We start from the raw sequence: 17,840 nt of genomic DNA on the forward strand, positions 1-17,840 counted from the left end.
CGTGGGTTGAGTTAGTAGTACTGGTCTGCGAGGCAGGGGAGGTTGAACGGCACCTCACTATTGGGGGATTTCGAAGAGGAGAAGTCTAAATGGTACGAGACCTCTGGTATTTCGCCCCAGTCTATACCGACACCATTAGGTGAGCGAGCTAGTTCAACCTAGCATTCCTTTACATTTTTTCTCTGGTAATATTAGCAGTTATATTCCTTTGAAATGGTGCTTAAGGAGCATTTCACTGGGCGGCACAGGGATTGAGCCCAGAAAAGGAACTTTTTATTTGGGAAACCTTTCAGTTTTTTCCTTTAGCAAATAATATGTTTTAACGATATATTTTGGGCTCTTCTCTCAGGTTCTAAGTCAAGAGAGAAGAGAGATAGAGATAGAGACGGAGGGAGAGAGAGGAGAATAAACGTTTCGTTCAAGCGGGTAACGTTGTTCTCGTTTTTTACTCTTCTCCCTAGTCGCTGTAGGGGAAGAAGGTAAAACGTTTCTAGAGTTTTATTCTTGTTCCTAGGCTTTATGCGGTGAGAGATTTTAAACGTAGTTCATTTGATCTAGTGTTTAGTCTCTTTTCCAGCCACTGAATTCTTTATCTTTAATTATGTTTTTCTGTTGCATTGTAAAACTGTTTTCGCAATTACTACCTTTTAATGAAGGATAGGATTGCGTGTTTCAGGTAGAAATCAGTTAAAGTTTCGATTTCAGTGAAATAGTGCATACAGAAAATCAAAAGTGATAAAGTGATATGCGCAAAGTGTTACAGTGTTGCGTTCGAGGGTTCGTCTGTTCGTGCCAGTTGTTCACCTAGTCCGGGACCTCTTACAAGCTCCCAAGCCCAGGGGAGAAGTAATGTCGAACGACTTATGGGTTCCACAGGCCTTGATCGACGAACAGACGTTTCCCTCGGTGGTTTCGGGTGTACTGTATCTACACACGTTGCCGACGTGATCGCCCCACCCACACAAAGACGAGAGAGCCCATTTATTCCTCGTCTGCGGAAGAGGTTTCTCGCAGAAACCATGGACCAAATCTTGCAGCTTTTCAAGTGCAAGTCGGTCCCTTCCGCGCAAGTCCAACGGCCTAGGTGTAGCCACTGGGTCAGTTCGGACTCGCTGCAGTCATCCGACGACTGCACACCTCCCAAGAGAGGCAAGGTGGTACCGCAACAGGCAGTAACTCCGTCTGTTGCCGCACCAGCTGTTTTAGACCCTCAGTCACAACGGACAGTAGCTCCGTTTGTTCCCGTCTTTTGTAGACCCTAGTGGTCCATGCTGCAGACTATACAGTCTCAGCTTGCTCATGCAGGAGTATCGTGCTGAGAAGGTTGACACTGCACCTGTTAACCTACAACCTGCCACGGTTGTGCGCTCAGCAGATACTGCGGCTGCCTGCTCCCACACTCCACCTGTGAGAGCTCCGCCACCGATGCGCAGTCGACCCTGCCAGACGCATGTTCATGCTGCACCCTCCGTTGACATGCGTGAGCTACCGCATCAGCAGTGGGAAGGTGCTGTCAAGCTGCCGTGTTTTGACGCAATGCGGCATGCTCCGCAACCCACGGCAGTCCCTCCCACGCACCAGCACTCCGCTTTTGTTGTTGCCAGCTCCCACACTCCGTCTGCGGAGAAGGTTGACGATACACCCGTTGGCCTACAGCCTGCCACGGTTGTGCGCCCAGCATGGCTGCCTGCTCCCACACTCTTGTTGTGAGAGCTCCTCCACCCATGCGCAGTCGACCCTGCCAGACGCATGCTGACTCCCACAGACACACGGAGCACTCCGTTGCCGTGCGTGAGCTACCACAAGCTGCCGTGTTTTGACATGGTGTGTCAGCCTCCGCAACACACTGTGGTTACCGCCACTCGCCCGCAGCAGACTAGTCAGTCAGGAGTTGAGGCTTCCCCACACAGCTTTGGTTGTTGCCAACTCACAGACTGTCAAGCAGTTACATGACGTTGCCTTCTGGTCTGCTACTAATGCACCAGTGCTGTATGTCCTCACGCACCTGTTGTGGTTGACAGTTCAGTTTTTGACAGTTCACAGACTGTCAAGCAGTTACATAACGTTGCCTTCTGGTCTGCTGCTTATGCACCAGTGAAACCCTCACTGAGATCACCTAGCTTTTCTCGGACATGGTTCCTGTAGATGAGAAAGTGCTGTTCTCCCTCCTTCTGATTTTCCCTTGAGGACTCTGTCATTTGGAGAGGAGCCTTAAGCTGCTTAGCCTCCTATGGACTTTAATTAAAGCATAACATGCTTCCAGGGATGGTAAATGGTTCCGCTTCAGTCGCTAACCCCGTCTGTTGCCACACCTGCTCCCATAGACCTTGGGCTTTGTTGCAAGACATGCAGTCCAAGCTTAGTCCTTGATAGAGGATTTTTTACGGAGAAGAACCTTCTAGCCAACAACCTTCCTACCGGTTGGTTGTACGCCCTGTTGACGCTGAGGTATCCTACTCACGTCCGCCAGTTGAGATGGTTCCTCCACCGGTGCGACCCAGTGTGGGTTGCCAGTCGCACGTTGACGTTAAGCGACTCTCGGAGGTGGTTGTGGACGTTCAGTGTGTCACTAGGAAGACGTTCAACAACCAGCAGAGGTGACTTGTTGTGACGCAGTGCGGCAACCTCAGCAACCCGATAAGGGGTTGTCTGCACAACCCAGACAGTCTAGACAGTTTCGGGTTGTCGCTGTACTTCCTCGCGTCCCCATGGTTTACAGTTCACAGACTGTGCAGCAGTACCATGATCTTGTGTCCGGCTCCGTCACGCATCCACCAGTGCGACCGGATTCAGCGAGTCAGACGTTGCCCACTCCGTTGCCGTTTCCTCATCAGTTTCGGATGAGGAACATGGCTGAACAAGACGATCAACCCCCAGCCCTGCTATCCATCCAGAAGATGCTGAAGAAGGAACACGGCCCTGTCAGGCTGTGGATGAGTCTGGTTAGGACACTGTCATCCGTGGTTCAATTGGTGTCACTTGGAAGACTACACCTCCGTCCTCTTCGATATCATCTAGCTCTTCACTGGAAAAGGACAAGACGCTAGAAGCGGTCTCGATCCCGGTTTCCGGAAGATAAGTCTGGTCTGACTTGATGAAAGGACTTTATCAACCTTTGAAAGGGTCTTCCCCTGACTGTTCAGACTCCCAACCACGTTCTCTTCTCAGACGCATCGGACGTAGGCTGGGGTGCGACCTTAGGCGGTAGGGAATGCTCGGGATTATGGAACTCGAGTCAAAGGACAATGCATTTCAACTGCAAGAAGCTTCTGGCAGTACGTCTGACCTGGAAAAGCTTCAGGTCTCTCCTTCAAGGCAAAGTAGTGAAGGTGAACACGGTCAACTCCCTGCTTTGATGTACATCTCCTAGCAAGGAGGGACCTACTCTCTGACATGGTACGAGTTCGCAAGTGACCTCCTCTCCTGTTCAACAGGTCTAGACTTTTCACTAGTAACGAGTTTCATCCAAGGCAACTTGAATGTCTTAGCAGATTGTCTCAGTAGGAAGGGACAATAATTCCAACATATTGGACCCTCCACAAGGATGTATGCAAGAGACTTTGGGTCACCTGCGGCCAGCCAACCATAGATCTCTTCGCAACCTCGATGTCCAAGAGGCTCTCAATACTTTGCTCACCTATCCCGGACCCAGCAGTAGTTCTTATAGATGCCTTTCTACTAGATTGGTCTCATCTAGATCTATATGCATTCCCTCCGTTCTAGATTGTCAACAAGGTACTGCAGAAGTTCGCCTCTCACGAAGGGACAAAGTTGACGCTAGTTGCTTCCCTCTGGCCTGCGAGAGAATAACTTACCGAGGTACTTCGATGGCTAGTAGACGTTCCCAGAACTCTTCCCCTAAGGGTGGACCTGCTACGTCTGCCACGCGTAAAGAAGGTACTCCAAGGCCTCCACGCTCTTCGTCTCACTGCCTTCAGAGTATCGAAAGACTCTCGAGAACTAGAGGTTTTTCGAAGGAGGCAACCAGAGCGATTGCTAGAGCAAGGAGAACATCCACCCTTAGAGTCTACCAATCGAAGTGGGAAATCTTCCGAAACTGGTGCAAGTCAGTATCCGTATCCTCGACCAGTACCTCTGTAACTCAAATAGCTGACTTTCTCTTATATCTGAGGAAAGAGCGATCTCTTTCAGCTCCCACTATCAAGGGTTACAGAAGCATGTTGGCATCAGTCTTCCGTCACAGAGGCTTAGATCTTTCCAACAATAAAGATCTACAGGACCTCCTTAAGTCTTTTGAGACCACGAAGGAGCGTCGTTGGGTTACACCTGGTTGGAATTTAGACGTGGTTCTAAGATTCCTTATGTCAGACAGGTTCGAACCACTTCAATCAGCCTCCCTGAAAGATCTCACCTTTAAGACTCTTTTCCTGATATGCTTAACCACAGCTAAAAGAGTCAGTGAGATTCATGCCTTCAGCAAGAACATCGGATTCTCATCCGAAACGGCTACATGTTCTACATCTTGGTTTTCTAGCCAAACACGAGCTGCCTTCTCGGCCTTGACCAATATCGTTCGATATTCCAAACTTATCGTATGGTTGGAAATGAACTAGAAAGAGTATCATGTCCTGTAAGAGCTCTTAAGTTCTATTTTAAAACCTTTACGAGGCCCGTCTGAAGCTTTATGGTGTTCAGTTAAGAATCCATCTTTGCCTATGTCAGAGAATTCTTTATACTATTTTTATCAGACTGTTAATACGAGAAGCTCATTCCCTTCTGAATGAGGAAGACCAAGCTTGGCTGAAGGTAAGGACACACGAAGTTAGAGCTGTCACAACTTCCGTGGCCTTTAAACAAAATAGGTCTCTGCAAAATATATTCGACGCAACCTATTGGAAAAGCAAATCAGTGTTCGCGTCTTTTATCTTAAGAATGTCCAGTCTCTTTACGAGAACTGCTACACTCTGGGACCATTCGTAGCAACGAGTGCAGTAGTGGTGGGGGCTCCACCACTACAATTCCCTAATTCCAGAACCTTTTTAATCTTTCTCTTGAAATATTTTTGGGTTGTCCGGAAGGCTAAGAAGCCTTTCGCATCCTACTTGATTTGGCGGGTGGTCAAAATCATTTCTTGAGAAGCGCCTAGATTAGAGGTTTTGATGAGGACCTTTAGTATGGGTTGCAACCCTTCATACTTCAGCTCCTAGGAGTCGCTCAGCATCCTATGAGGATCGCGAGGCTCAGTAAGGAAGACGTACTTAAAAAGGCAGAGTAATTGTTCAAGTCGTCTTCCTTACCAGGTACTTATTTATTTTATGCTTGTTATTTTGAATAACTGCTAAAATGAAATACGGAATACTTAGCTCATAATGTCAACTTGTAATGCTGGTCTCTACCCACCCCCCTGGGTGTGAATCAGCTATATGATCATCGGGTAAGTTTGATATTGAAAAATTTTATTTTCCTTAGTAAAATAAATTTTTGAATATACTTACCCTATGATCATAAATTAAAGGACCCACCCTTCCTCCCCAATAGAGAACCAGTGGGACAGAGGAGAAAATTGGTTCTTTGTTGACATCGAGTACTTGAGTACCTACTTGACAGATGGCGCTGTTGATGTACACCCCCACCTGTATAGCGATCGCTGGCGTATTCCGCCCGTAGGTTTTTTCTGTCGGGCAGCAGGGATGCAGCTATATGATCATCGGGTAAGTATATTCAAAAATTTATTTTACTAAGGAAAATAACATATTTATTGTGTGAATTCTTGTAGGGTCCGTATAGACATTTATTCCATAAAATAATTGAGTGATGTCTCATAGGACAATATATTTACTATGAAAATAAATTGCTTCACCAAAGAAACAAATGAGTATACTGTATTTCACTTTACAATCATTTTACGAAGAGAGTCTTATCCTTTGGTAGCCGTAGTATTTTCATATTTTGTTTTTCGTTATGAATAAATTTTAGTGAATGCATGTGCGGAACCTATTTCCTCCTTTAGTTACATGCTCCGTGTCGGATTATTTTTTATTTGCTCTGAGAATAAGACCCTTTTCTATATGCTGGTGACGAGGCTCCTGTGTCCCGGGAATTTATCATCATTAAACTACTCAAAAGTTAAAATAAATTTTTTTTTTTTTTAAATTAATATATCTTAAAACTCTTGGAAATTTTCATACTGCACTGCATCTCTTTTTAGTACATACATACATACATATACCATGGCACTTCCCCCAATTTTGGGGGGTAGCCGACATCAACAAAGAAACAAAAACAAAAAGGGGACCTCTACACTCTACGTTCCTCCCAGCCTAACAAGGGACTCAACCGAGTTCAGCTGGTACTGCTAGGGTGTCACAGCCCACCCTCCCACATTATCCACCACAGATGAAGCTTCATAATGCTGAATCCGCTACTGCTGCTACCTCCGCCGTCATCTAAGGCATCGGAGGCAGCAGCAGGGCCTACCGGAACTGCGTCACAATCGCTCGCCATTCATTTCTATTTCTAGCACGCTCTCTTGCCTCGCTCACATCTATCCTCCTATCACCCAGAGCTTCCTTCACTCCATCCATCCACCCAAACCTTGGCCTTCCTCTAGTACTTCTCCCATCAACTCTTGCATTCATCACCTTCTTTAGCAGACATCCATTTTCCATTCTCTCAACATGGCCAAACCACCTCAACACATTCATATCCTCTCTACCTGCTAACTCATTTCTTACACCCGTTCTCACTCTCACCACTTCGTTCCTAACCCTATCTACTAGAGATACACCAGCCATACTCCTTAGACTCTTCATCTCAAACACATTCAATTTCAGTCTCTCCATCACTTTCATTCCCCACAACTCCGATCCATACATGACAGTTGTTACAATCACTTTCTCATATAGAACTCTCTTTACATTCATGCCCAACCCTCTATTTTTTACTACTCCCTTAACTGCCCCCAACACTTTGCAACCTTCATTCACTCTCTGACGTACATCTGCTTCCACTCCACCATTTGCTGCAACAACAGACCCCAAGTACTTAAACTGATCCACCTCCTCAAGTAACTCTCCATTCAACATGACATTCAACCTTGCACCACCTTCCCTTCTCGTACATCTCATAACCTTACTCTTACCCACATTAACTCTCAACTTCCTTCTCTCACACACACTTCCAAATTCTGTCACTAATCGTCCAAGCTTCTCTTCTGTGTCTGCAACCAGTACGGTATCATCTGCAAACAACAACTGATTTACCTCCCATTCATGGTCATTCTCATCTACCAGTTTTAATCCTCGTCCAAGCACTCGAGCATTCATCTCTCTCACCACTCCATCAACATACAAGTTAAACAACCACGGCGACATCACATATCCCTGTCTCAGCCCCACTCTCACCGGAAACCAATCACTCACTTCATTTCCTATCCTAACACATGCTTTACTACCTTTGTAGAAACTTTTCACTGCTTGCAACAACCTTCCACCAACTCCATATAACCTCATCACATTCCACATTGCTTCCCTATCAACTCTATCATACGCTTTCTCCAGATCCATAAACGCAACATACACCTCCTTACCTTTTGCTGAATATTTCTTGCATATCTGCCTAACTGTAAAAATCTGATTCATACAACCCCTACCTCTTCCAAAACCACCCTGTATTTCCAAGATTGCATTCTCTGTTTTATCCTTGATCCTATTAATCAATACTCTACCATACACTTTTCCAACTACGCTTAACAAACTAATACATCTTGAATTACAACACTCATGCACATCTCCCTTACCCTTATATAGTGGTACAATACATGCACAAACCCAATCTACTGGTACCATTGACAACACAAAACACATATTAAACAATCTCACCAACCATTCAAGTACAGTCACACCCCCCTCCTTCAACATCTCAGCTCTCACACCATCCATACCAGATGCTTTTCCTACTCTCATTTCATCTAGTGCTCTCCTCACTTCATCTATTGTAATCTCTCTCTCATTCTCATCTCCCATCACTGGCACCTCAACACCTGCAACAGCAATTATATCTGCCTCCCTATTATCCTCAACATTCAGTAAACTTTCAAAATATTCCGCCCATCTTTTCCTTGCCTCCTCTCCTTTTAACAACCTTCCATTTCCATCTTTCACTGTCTCTTCCATTCTTGAGCCAGCCTTCCTTACTCTCTTCACTTCTTTCCAAAACTTCTTCTTATTCTTATTTTTAGTGCCAGATGTAAAAAATCTTCATCATCCTTTAAAATATTTCCTACACCTGGCCATGAGAAAATATTTTATACTAGAATCTGGGGTCGGGTTTGAGGAATTCTCGAGGGGCAAGAATTACAAAGGGAATTACGTTGCCCAGCGGAATTACTTACCTGGATCCAATAATATTCCCATATTAGTATCTCATTAAAATGTAAAAACAGCAATTATCAATCTTTTCTATTGTTTTCATTTATAAGTTGATGGACACTACAATGTAACTTTCTGGATCAATTGATTAGAGCAAACCTTTAAAAGATCGTTTTCATTTGCGAAAGGCTACAATAAAGGCTTAACTATCATTTAATCATATGGTGAATAGCTTTAGTTAAATTACTTTAATCTCATATTACTTACTGATGAGTTTAATGGTTTATTAAAGTTTAATTTTTGACTTGCCAGTGGGTTTCACACACAACTGACCAATTGCTTTTCATTTTATTTTTTACTATTCATTTGGTGTGTGGTTAAATTATGATTTTATTTTGTGAAGTTACAAGTCGGTAATTTGTAACTGTATGTTTATCAATTTTAAAATTATAATAGAGTAAAATATATTTTTATTTGTGAATTATAATTATTACCTTGCTTTGCTTGCAGTTTTCATACAGTGACTATGTGCGTTTTCTTAATACTATAGTATCTTTTTAAGGGACACTACTGTATTGAAAATATTGCTGTAGCATTTTGATTTTCATTTTTGCTGCTCGCTGAAACAAAATATGCTTTCTAAACTGTTATTCTCTGGTTATTACTGTATTACCTTATTTAATATTGATAAAACAAAAATGTTCAGGTATTTTTTGTCATTATATACTAAGCCTTGTATTGGGAAACAAATGAACTTTAGTGAGCTGGTATGAATGTATCTCAATGGTTTTAGTGGAAGTCAATGGAAAAGTATGCTTCGATGAACAATTATTTTGCTGAAAAAAGTTTTTCAGGAACGGAACTCAATTGTATAATGGGGCATTGGTGTACAGTACATAACATATACTGTTTTGTACATATTTTGACACTAGTTTGGCCAAGGTACTAGCCAACCATTTAAATACTACTGCTAGAGAGTTATTGGATCTTTTGACTGGATATATTGTACTAAATTGAATATCTCTCTTGTTACTTGTTTATTCATGAGCCTCTCTAGTTACGGCTCATTTTTGTTTGCCTGTACTTACACCGAATTATCTGATCTATTCTTTAAATATTCTTCTCTTTCCTCATATGCCTGACAAGATTAGGATAACCAAAAAAAAATTCATTCAAGGATTAACTAATGCACTGTTATTGTTCAGTGACTACTTTCCACTTGGCAAGGGTAAAAGAGACTTTAGGTATGTTAAGCAACTTCTAGGAGAAAGAAAATCCAAAATCAAACCATTGTTCTTTACCCTTGAGTAGTGCCAAAGCCTCTCTACCATGGTCTTCCACTGTCTTAGATTAGAGTTTTCTGGCTTGCCAGTACACTTAAGCATACTATTTTATCTGTTCCCTTATTTCCTTTCCTCTCTGGGTTATTTTCCTTGATGGAGCCCTGGGTTTATAGCATTTTTCTTTTCCAACTAAGGTTGTAGCTTAGCTAGTAATAGTAATAATGATAATATAATAATAATAATAATAATATTGGGTTGTGGTCTAATAACCTTTTGAAGTGAATTTGTTGGTTTTAGTAAAGTTACATGTGTAGTACAGTAATAAAACTTTTATTATATAAATAAGTAATTAGTTGATAACTTAATTTTCTAAAAAGGTCATCTGCAGTTAGGGTACCCAAAAGTCTAACTAAATGTAAGTCTTGGGTGTTATTTAATTAACTAAGGAAAACTTAATGCCCTATCTCTCCTTCACTGGCTACCCACCACCTCAAAAGTGTGGGAGTCAGCAATATGAACATCAAGGGAGGTTCTGTAGAAATAAAAAGGATTTTAATAAGGAAATGTCTTCTTTCCATATTCATCTAATGTTCATTTATGTGCCTACCCTCTTTTCCACTATTTAGTGGCATCAAGAGGATCGGAAATATTTCGATTTCGAGACTGGAGAAGGAATACTATATGTGCAGCATGGTTTTGTCGTTAGATCCAGGTAAGTCCTAATGCTTTACTAGAGGCATTAGAGTATTAGCCAGAAGGAAAACAGGAAATTTCTTAATCTTAAGTGGTATCATCGACATTATTAGCTTCCAGAGACAAGAGCAATGTGAACATCAGTTAAGCATAGAAATGAGAAATAATAATATTAGAATTCTATTTTTTATTCTATAAGTGAAACTCAGTGGTGTGATACTTATTCTCTTTGTTAAGACTGCTGATGTAATCTATTCTTTTACTGTAGATTGAGGGTTGTATTTATAAAACATAATTACTTAAGGAAAATGTTGAATCAAATCTCAGTCATATGAATATTAATACTCTTTTTACAGATTCTTAACCAAGTACCCTTTAAGGAAATCTTTCAGCACATGCTGCTCATAAATGAAGAAAATGACACACTTGAGTATAGCGTTGCCAGTACAAGTAGACAGGGCTTAATGAAGCTCTTTGCCTTTGCTACATATCTCATACAATTATTCCGCAATGGTTTAGTGACTTATTCTCAGGTATGTAACATTTTATAGAAGTGTTTTGATTAACAAAGGTGTCCAAATGATGTGGCAACTTATTTTTCAATATTTAAATTAGCCGGTGATTATAATAGCTGCAACTCTGTTGCTCGACAGAAAACTCTAAGGTAAAATTCGCCAGCGATCGCTACACAGGTTGCGGGTGTGCCCAACAGCGCCATCTGTCGTCCAGATACCCAGTACTCAATGTAAACAAAGAACTCAATTTTCTCTCTGTCGTGCTCCCGACAAGACGTGCTTATTCGCTGTTGCTAAACTGGATTTGTTTTCACAACTAATTGGTGAAGTACACTATTCTAGTTTTGAGCTATCGCTATGCAGGTGTTTTATCTTCATCTTAAATCTTGAACTCGTTTTGGATAGATTTAATTATGGTGACAAAGAGAGTATGGACTTTCTTTCACTTTTAAATGGCCGACCCTTCCCTTAGCGGAAGTGTGTTTAGGCTTTTAGTAATTATATCACGTTATAGATTTTCCTCTATATATTTTATATCTCTCCGCTTTTATTAGGCCTCTTCGATTAACTTTCCATTTATTATAAACATATAAAAATAATTTTAATGTTTTGTTTATATAGACCTTTCCTGAGAGTAGGCGGTCCTAACTTGGAAACCGAAGTTAATCAACGTTGAGCCCTTTATATCGTAATTAGCTTTTGAAGAGCTAAGGATTTAAAACTTTTTAAATGTAATTTTTTATGAAAGAATTTCTTTGATAGTCTTCGTACTGTTTTCAAAGATGAACTAACGTTTAGTTTATTTATGCTACGCAGTTGTTGACGTTCAGGACGTTCAACATGCGCTCTATCGTTACGATAGAGAGAGAGTGTATCACGGTTTCACTTTGCAGTAAGAGTAAATCGATTCTGACGTTTTGTTCATTCTTTCTTAGCTTAAATGTTTTAAATTCTATTTTAAAGGAACTTTTTATTTGAAAAACCTTTCAGTTTTTTCCTTTAGTCAAATAACATGTTTTTTTGACGAAATATAATTGGGCTCTTCTCTTAGGTGTGAAATCAAGAGAGAAAGAGAGAGAGAGATAGAGACGGAGGGAGAGAGAGGAGAGAAAACGTTCCGTTCAAGCGGGTAACGTTGTTCTCGTGTTACTCTCGTCCCTAGTCGCTGTACGGGGAGGAAGGATAAAAAGTTTTAGTTTTTTATTCTCGTCCCCAGGCTATGTGCGGTGAGAGATTGAAAACGTAGTTATATGAACTAGTGTTTAGTCTCTTTCCCAGCCACTGATTTTTTTATCTTTAAATATGTTTTCTGTTTTTTGCTGGTATTAATGAGCTTGCATTATACGACTGATTTCGCAATTACTACCTTTTAATGAAGGGTAGAATTGCGTGTTTCAGGTAGAAATCAGTAAAAATTTCAGTGAAAGAAGTGCAAAACAGAAAATCGAAGTGATAAAGTGATATGCGCAAAGTGTTACAGTGTTGCGTCCGAGGGTTCGTCTGTTCGTGCCTGTCGTTCACCTAGTCCGGGACCTCTTACATGCTCCCAAGCCCAGGGGAGAAGTAATGTCAAACGACCTATGGGTTCGAGAGGCCTTGACCAACGAACAGACGTTTTCCCTCTATGGTATCGGGTGTATCTTACCAAGATCTCCCCTACCATAAGACGAGAGAGACGTTGTTTCTCCTCGTCATCCGAAGGCTTTTCGCATAAGAAACCTGTCACAAGGTTTCGAAGCCCTTAAGCGAAAGTCAGTCCTTTCAGGACAGGTCCAGCGTCCTGGTTACAACCATTAGGACAGCTCTGACCCTATGCAGTCATCGGATAACTGCTCGCCGCCTAACAAAAGCGTAACACAGACTCCGAGAGTCTTTTTTTGTAGGCAAAGTGTTGCGGTCACAGACGTTACCCTCGTCTCTTACCACAACCATTTCCGTTGATCCTTAATGGGTTGTATGGCAAGACATGCAGTATATGCTTGCCTCCCTTGTGGAAGACTATTCTGCCGATTAGTCCGTTGACTCTAGCCGTTTATCTCATCGATATCCTGGCTTTCAGCCAACCTAACGTTCCTTTGTGCTTACTGTTGACGTTGGCGTAGCTTAGTCACGTCAGTCAGGTTGTTTAGAACCACACTCGATGTGGTCTCGTGTGGTTTTTCAGCCGCATTTGGACGTTAGGCCACTTGCTGAGGCTCCTGTTGACGTTCAAGACGTTCACTAACAATCGGAGTTGACTTGTTTTGACGCTGTGCGTCAACCTCCGCATTCTAGAGTTGTTTTGACTGCTCAGTCTAGGCAGTCAAAGCAGTCTCGAGTGGACGCTGTGCGTCCTCACGCACCTGTTGTGGTTGACAGTTCAGTTGTTGACAGTTCACAGACTGTCAAGCAGTTACATGACGTTGCGTTCTGGTCCGCTACTAATGCACCAGTGAGTGTGGACTCTGCTTGTAAAGCATTGCCACCATGGTAGGTCTCTCCCTTGCTTGAGACTCAGCTTTTTTCGGACAAGGTTCCTGTAGATGAGGAAGTTGCTGTTCCCCCTCCTACTGATATTCCCTTGAGGACTCTGTCAGATGGAGAGGAGCCTAAAGCTGCTTAGCCTCCTATGGACTTTAATTAAATCATGATGATTTTTTTAAGGATCTTTGTCCGGATCTTTTTGTAACTGCTGCTCCTCGTTCGCCTAAACGTCAGAGCTTACACTAGGCCTAGCTACTTCGAAGCCGTTGTTTTTAAGCTAGTGCTCTCTCGCTCTCCTAGAGAGCTTTACGTTGGCTAGGCGACTGGTTTTTCACCAGGAGGAGTTTGGGTGATACAGCCTTTGCTTTCCCTTCTTTTAAACTGGTTTATAGAGCGAGAGTCTGATATGACACGAGAGAAGTTCTCGGCTTAGGAGTTCATGCCTCTGCCCAGATAGACTTCTCAATTCTCGTAGACTCTCCCTGGCGCCTGGCCAGGAGACGCTCCAAGTTGTTTACAGGTCAACTTCACAGCTGTGTTCGAGCCTTTGAAGTTTTGCTGTACAATTATGTCACGCATAACAAGGCTTTCAGGGATGGTAAACGGTACCGCCTCAGTCGCTAACCCCGTCTGTTGCCACACCTGCTCCCGTAGACCCTAAATGGGCTTTGCTGCAAGACATGCAGTCCAAGCTTGCGTCCTTGATAGAGGACTTTAATGCGGAGAAGGTTGCTACCGAACCTTCTGGCCAACAACCTTCCAACCGGTCGGTTGTGCGCCCTGTTGACGCTTAGATAACCTACTCGCGTCTGCCAGTTGAGGTGGTTCCTCCACCGATGCGACCCAGTGTGGGTTGCCAGCCGCACGTTGACGTTAAGCGACGCTCGGAGGTGGTTGTTGACGTTCAGGACGTTCAACAACCAGCAGAGGTGACTTGTTTTGACGCAGTGCGTCAACCTCAGCAACCCGGTAGGGTGTTGACTGCACAACCCAGACGGTCTAGACAGTCTCGGGTTGACGCTGTGCTTCCTCGCGCACCCATGGTTGTTGACAGTTCACAGACTGTGCAGCAGTGCCATGATATTGCGTCCGGCTCCGTCACGCATCCACCAGTGCGACCGGACTCAGCGAGCCAGACGTTACCCACTCCGTTGCCGTTTCCTCATCAGTTTTCGGATGAGGAACCCTCTGATGAGGACGTTGCTGAACAACAAGACGATCAGTCCCCAGAATAGATCAAGCCCTGCTATCCATCCAGAAGATGCTGAAGAAGGAACGCTGCTCAGTCAGGCTGTGGATGAGTCTGGTAGGAACGCTGTCATCCGTGGAACATTTGTGTCACTAGGAAGACTACACCTCCGTCCTCTTCAATACCATCTAGCTTTTCACTGGAAAAAGGACAAGACGCTAGAAGCGGTCTCGATCCCGGTTTCCGAAAAGATAAAGTCTTGTCTGACTTGGTGGAAGGACAATATCAACCTAAGAGAGGGTCTTCCCCTGGCTGTTCAGACTCCCAACCACGTTCTCTTCTCGGACGCATCAGACGTGGGCTGGGGCGCGACACTAGACGGTCGGGAATGCTCAGGACTGTGGAACTCGAGTCAGAGGAGCATGCATATCAACTGCAAGGAGCTGTTGGCAGTACATCTGGCCTTGAAAAGCTTCAAGTCTCTCCTTCGAGGCAAAGTGGTGGAAGTTAACTCGGACATCACCACGGCCTTGGCGTACATCTCCAAACAAGGAGGTACCCACTCACTGACGTTGTACGAGATCACAAGGGACCTGCTCATCTGGTCAAAAGGTCAAGACATCTCCCTAGTAACGAGGTTCATCCAAGGCGACTTGAACGTCATAGCAGATTGTCTCAGTCGGAAAGGGCAAGTAATTCCAACCGAATGGACCCTCCACAAGGATGTGTGCAAGAGACTTTGGGCCACTTGGGGTAAAACCATCCATAGATCTCTTTGCAACCTCGCTGACCAAGAGGCTTCCAATCTATTGCTCTCCAGTCCCGGACCCAGCAGCAATACATATAGATGCTTTCCTCCTAGATTGGTCACATCTGGATCTCTACGCATTCCCACCGTTCAAGATTGTCAACAAGGTACTGCAGAAGTTCGCCTCTCACGAAGGGACAAGGTTGACATTAGTTGCTTCCCTCTGGCCCGCGAGAGAATGGTTCACCGAGATACTTCGATGGTTAGAAGACTTCCCCAGTAGTCTTCCTCTAAGGGTAGACCTTCTACGTCAGCCACACGTAAAGAAGGTACTCCAAAGCCTCCACGCTCTTCGTCTTACTGCCTTCAGACTATCGAAAGACTCTCGAGAGCTAGAGGCTTTTCGAAGGAAGCAGCCAGTGCGATTGCTAGAGCAAGGAGAGCTTCTTCCATTAGTCTACCAATCGAAGTGGGAAGTCTTCCGAGACTGGTGCAAGTCAGTTTCTGTATCCTCGACCAGTACCTCTGTAGCTCAAATAGCTGTTTTTCTCTTATACCTGAGAAAAGGACGATCCCTTTCAGCTCCCACTATCAAGGGCTACAGAAGCATGTTGGCATCGGTCTTCCGGCATAGAGGCTTAGATCTTTCCAAACATAAAGATCTGCAAGACCTCCTTAAGTCTTTTGAGACCACCAAGGAGCGTCGTTTGGCTACCCTTGGATGGAATTTAGACGTGGTACTAAGATTCTTCATATCAGACAGGTTGGAGCCGTTACAATCAGCCTCCCTGAAAGATCTCACTCTTAAGACTCTTTTCCTGGTATGCTTAGCCTCGGCTAAAAGAGTCAGTGAGATTCATGCCTTCAGCAAGAACATAGGATTTTCGTCAGAAAAAGCCACTTGTTGGCTACAACTTGGTTTTCTAGCCAAAAATGAGCTGCCTTCTCGGCCTTGGCCTAAATCTTTCGATATCCCCAGCTTATCGGAGATCGTAGGCAATGAACTAGAAAGTGTCTTATGCCCTGTTAGAGCTCTTAAGTTCTATTTAAAGCGTACTAAACCTTTACAAGGCCAATCTGAAGCTTTATGGTGTTCAGTTAAGAAACCATCCTTGCCTTTGTCAAAGAATGCTTGGTCAGACTTTATCAGATTGTTAATACGAGAAGCTCATTCACATCTGAGTGAGGAAGACCGAACTTTGCTTAAGGTGAAGACGCACGAAGTTAGAGCTGTAACAACTTCCGTGGCCTTTAAGCAAAATATATCTCTGCAAAGTATAATGGACGCAACCTATTGGAGAAGCAAGTCAGTGTTCGCGTCATTTTACTTGAAAGATGTCCAGTCTCTTTACAAGAACTGCTACACACTGGGACCATTCGTAGCAGCGAGTGCAGTAGTGGGTGAGGGCTCAACCACTACAATTCCCTAATTCCATAACCTTTTTAATCTTTCTCTTGAAATGTTTTTATTGTTGTTTTTGGGTTGTCCGGAAGGCTAAGAAGCCTTTCGCATCCTGGTTGATTTGGCGGGTGGTCAAAGTCATTTCTTGAGAAGCGCCTAGATTAAGGGTTTTGATGAGGTCCTGTTGTATGGGTTGCAACCCTTGATACTTCAGCTCCTAGGGGTCGATCAGCATCCTAAGAGGATCGCGAGGCTCCGTAAGGAAGACGTACTTAAAAAGGCAGAGTAATTGTTCAAGTCGACTTCCTTACCAGGTACCTATTTATTTTGTTTTTGTTATTTTGATAACTTCTAAAATGAAATAAAAATTCTTAGCTCATAATAATGTAAACATATTTTGCTGGTCTCTACCCACCCCCCTGGGTGTGAATCAGCTATTATAATCACCGGCTAAGTTAAATATTGAAAAATGTTATTTTTATAATAAAATAAATTTTTGAATATACTTACCCGGTGATTATAAATTAAAGGACCCTCCCTTCCTCCCCAATAGAGACGCAGTGGGACGAGGAGAAAATTGAGTTCTTTGTTTACATTGAGTACTGGGTATCTGGACGACAGATGGCGCTGTTGGGCACACCCGCAACCTGTGTAGCGATCGCTGGCGAATTTTACCTTAGAGTTTTCTGTCGAGCAACAGAGTTGCAGCTATTATAATCACCGGGTAAGTATATTCAAAAATTTATTTTATTATAAAAATAACATTTTTCTGTTGTAGTATAGTATCAATTTATACAGTTTTTACTGCATTTTGTACTTACTTAGTGAGTGCAATAATGTATATTGAACAAGCGAGGAAATCAGGAGTTGCATTGTACAATATATTTCAAGACATGAATGTTGTAGTTTCCTTTGAGGTAGCTAGAAAGTTATATTTATTTGATGCTTAAGTAGCAATGAATCTTCTCCCATTGTTTTCCTCATGAATTAATTTCTTTGTGACTGCTATTATATGAAATATGAAACTATTCAATACTTATTTTACAAATCACAGAGAATGATATGGTTATACTAAGTGTTATCACTTTAAGAAGTTTCATCTGCAAATTTTGGTACTGTATTTCTTAATTAGTTCCTTGAGTTATATGTAAGATTAATGAAAGTGTATTTAGGGATTTTCAGGCACTTTAAATTATCTTTCAATTTAAAGATCAGCT

General features: G+C 43.0%; 1 protein-coding gene across 1 annotated transcript in view; it reads left to right on the forward strand.

Moving 5' to 3' along the window:
* Positions 1–10,700: 10,700 nt before the first annotated feature.
* The window catches only part of LOC137615384 (ectopic P granules protein 5 homolog), a 109,371-nt gene continuing 102,231 nt past the window's right edge, over positions 10,701–17,840 (forward strand). Inside the window, exon 1 of the mRNA XM_068345202.1 lies at positions 10,701–10,839. Within this exon, the coding sequence (XP_068201303.1) occupies positions 10,702–10,839 (138 nt within the window). The 5' untranslated portion in view covers position 10,701. The remainder of the gene's footprint in view (positions 10,840–17,840) is intronic.

The sequence above is a fragment of the Palaemon carinicauda genome, chromosome 21, assembly GCF_036898095.1.
Source record: "Palaemon carinicauda isolate YSFRI2023 chromosome 21, ASM3689809v2, whole genome shotgun sequence".
Classification (NCBI taxonomy): domain Eukaryota; kingdom Metazoa; phylum Arthropoda; class Malacostraca; order Decapoda; family Palaemonidae; genus Palaemon; species Palaemon carinicauda.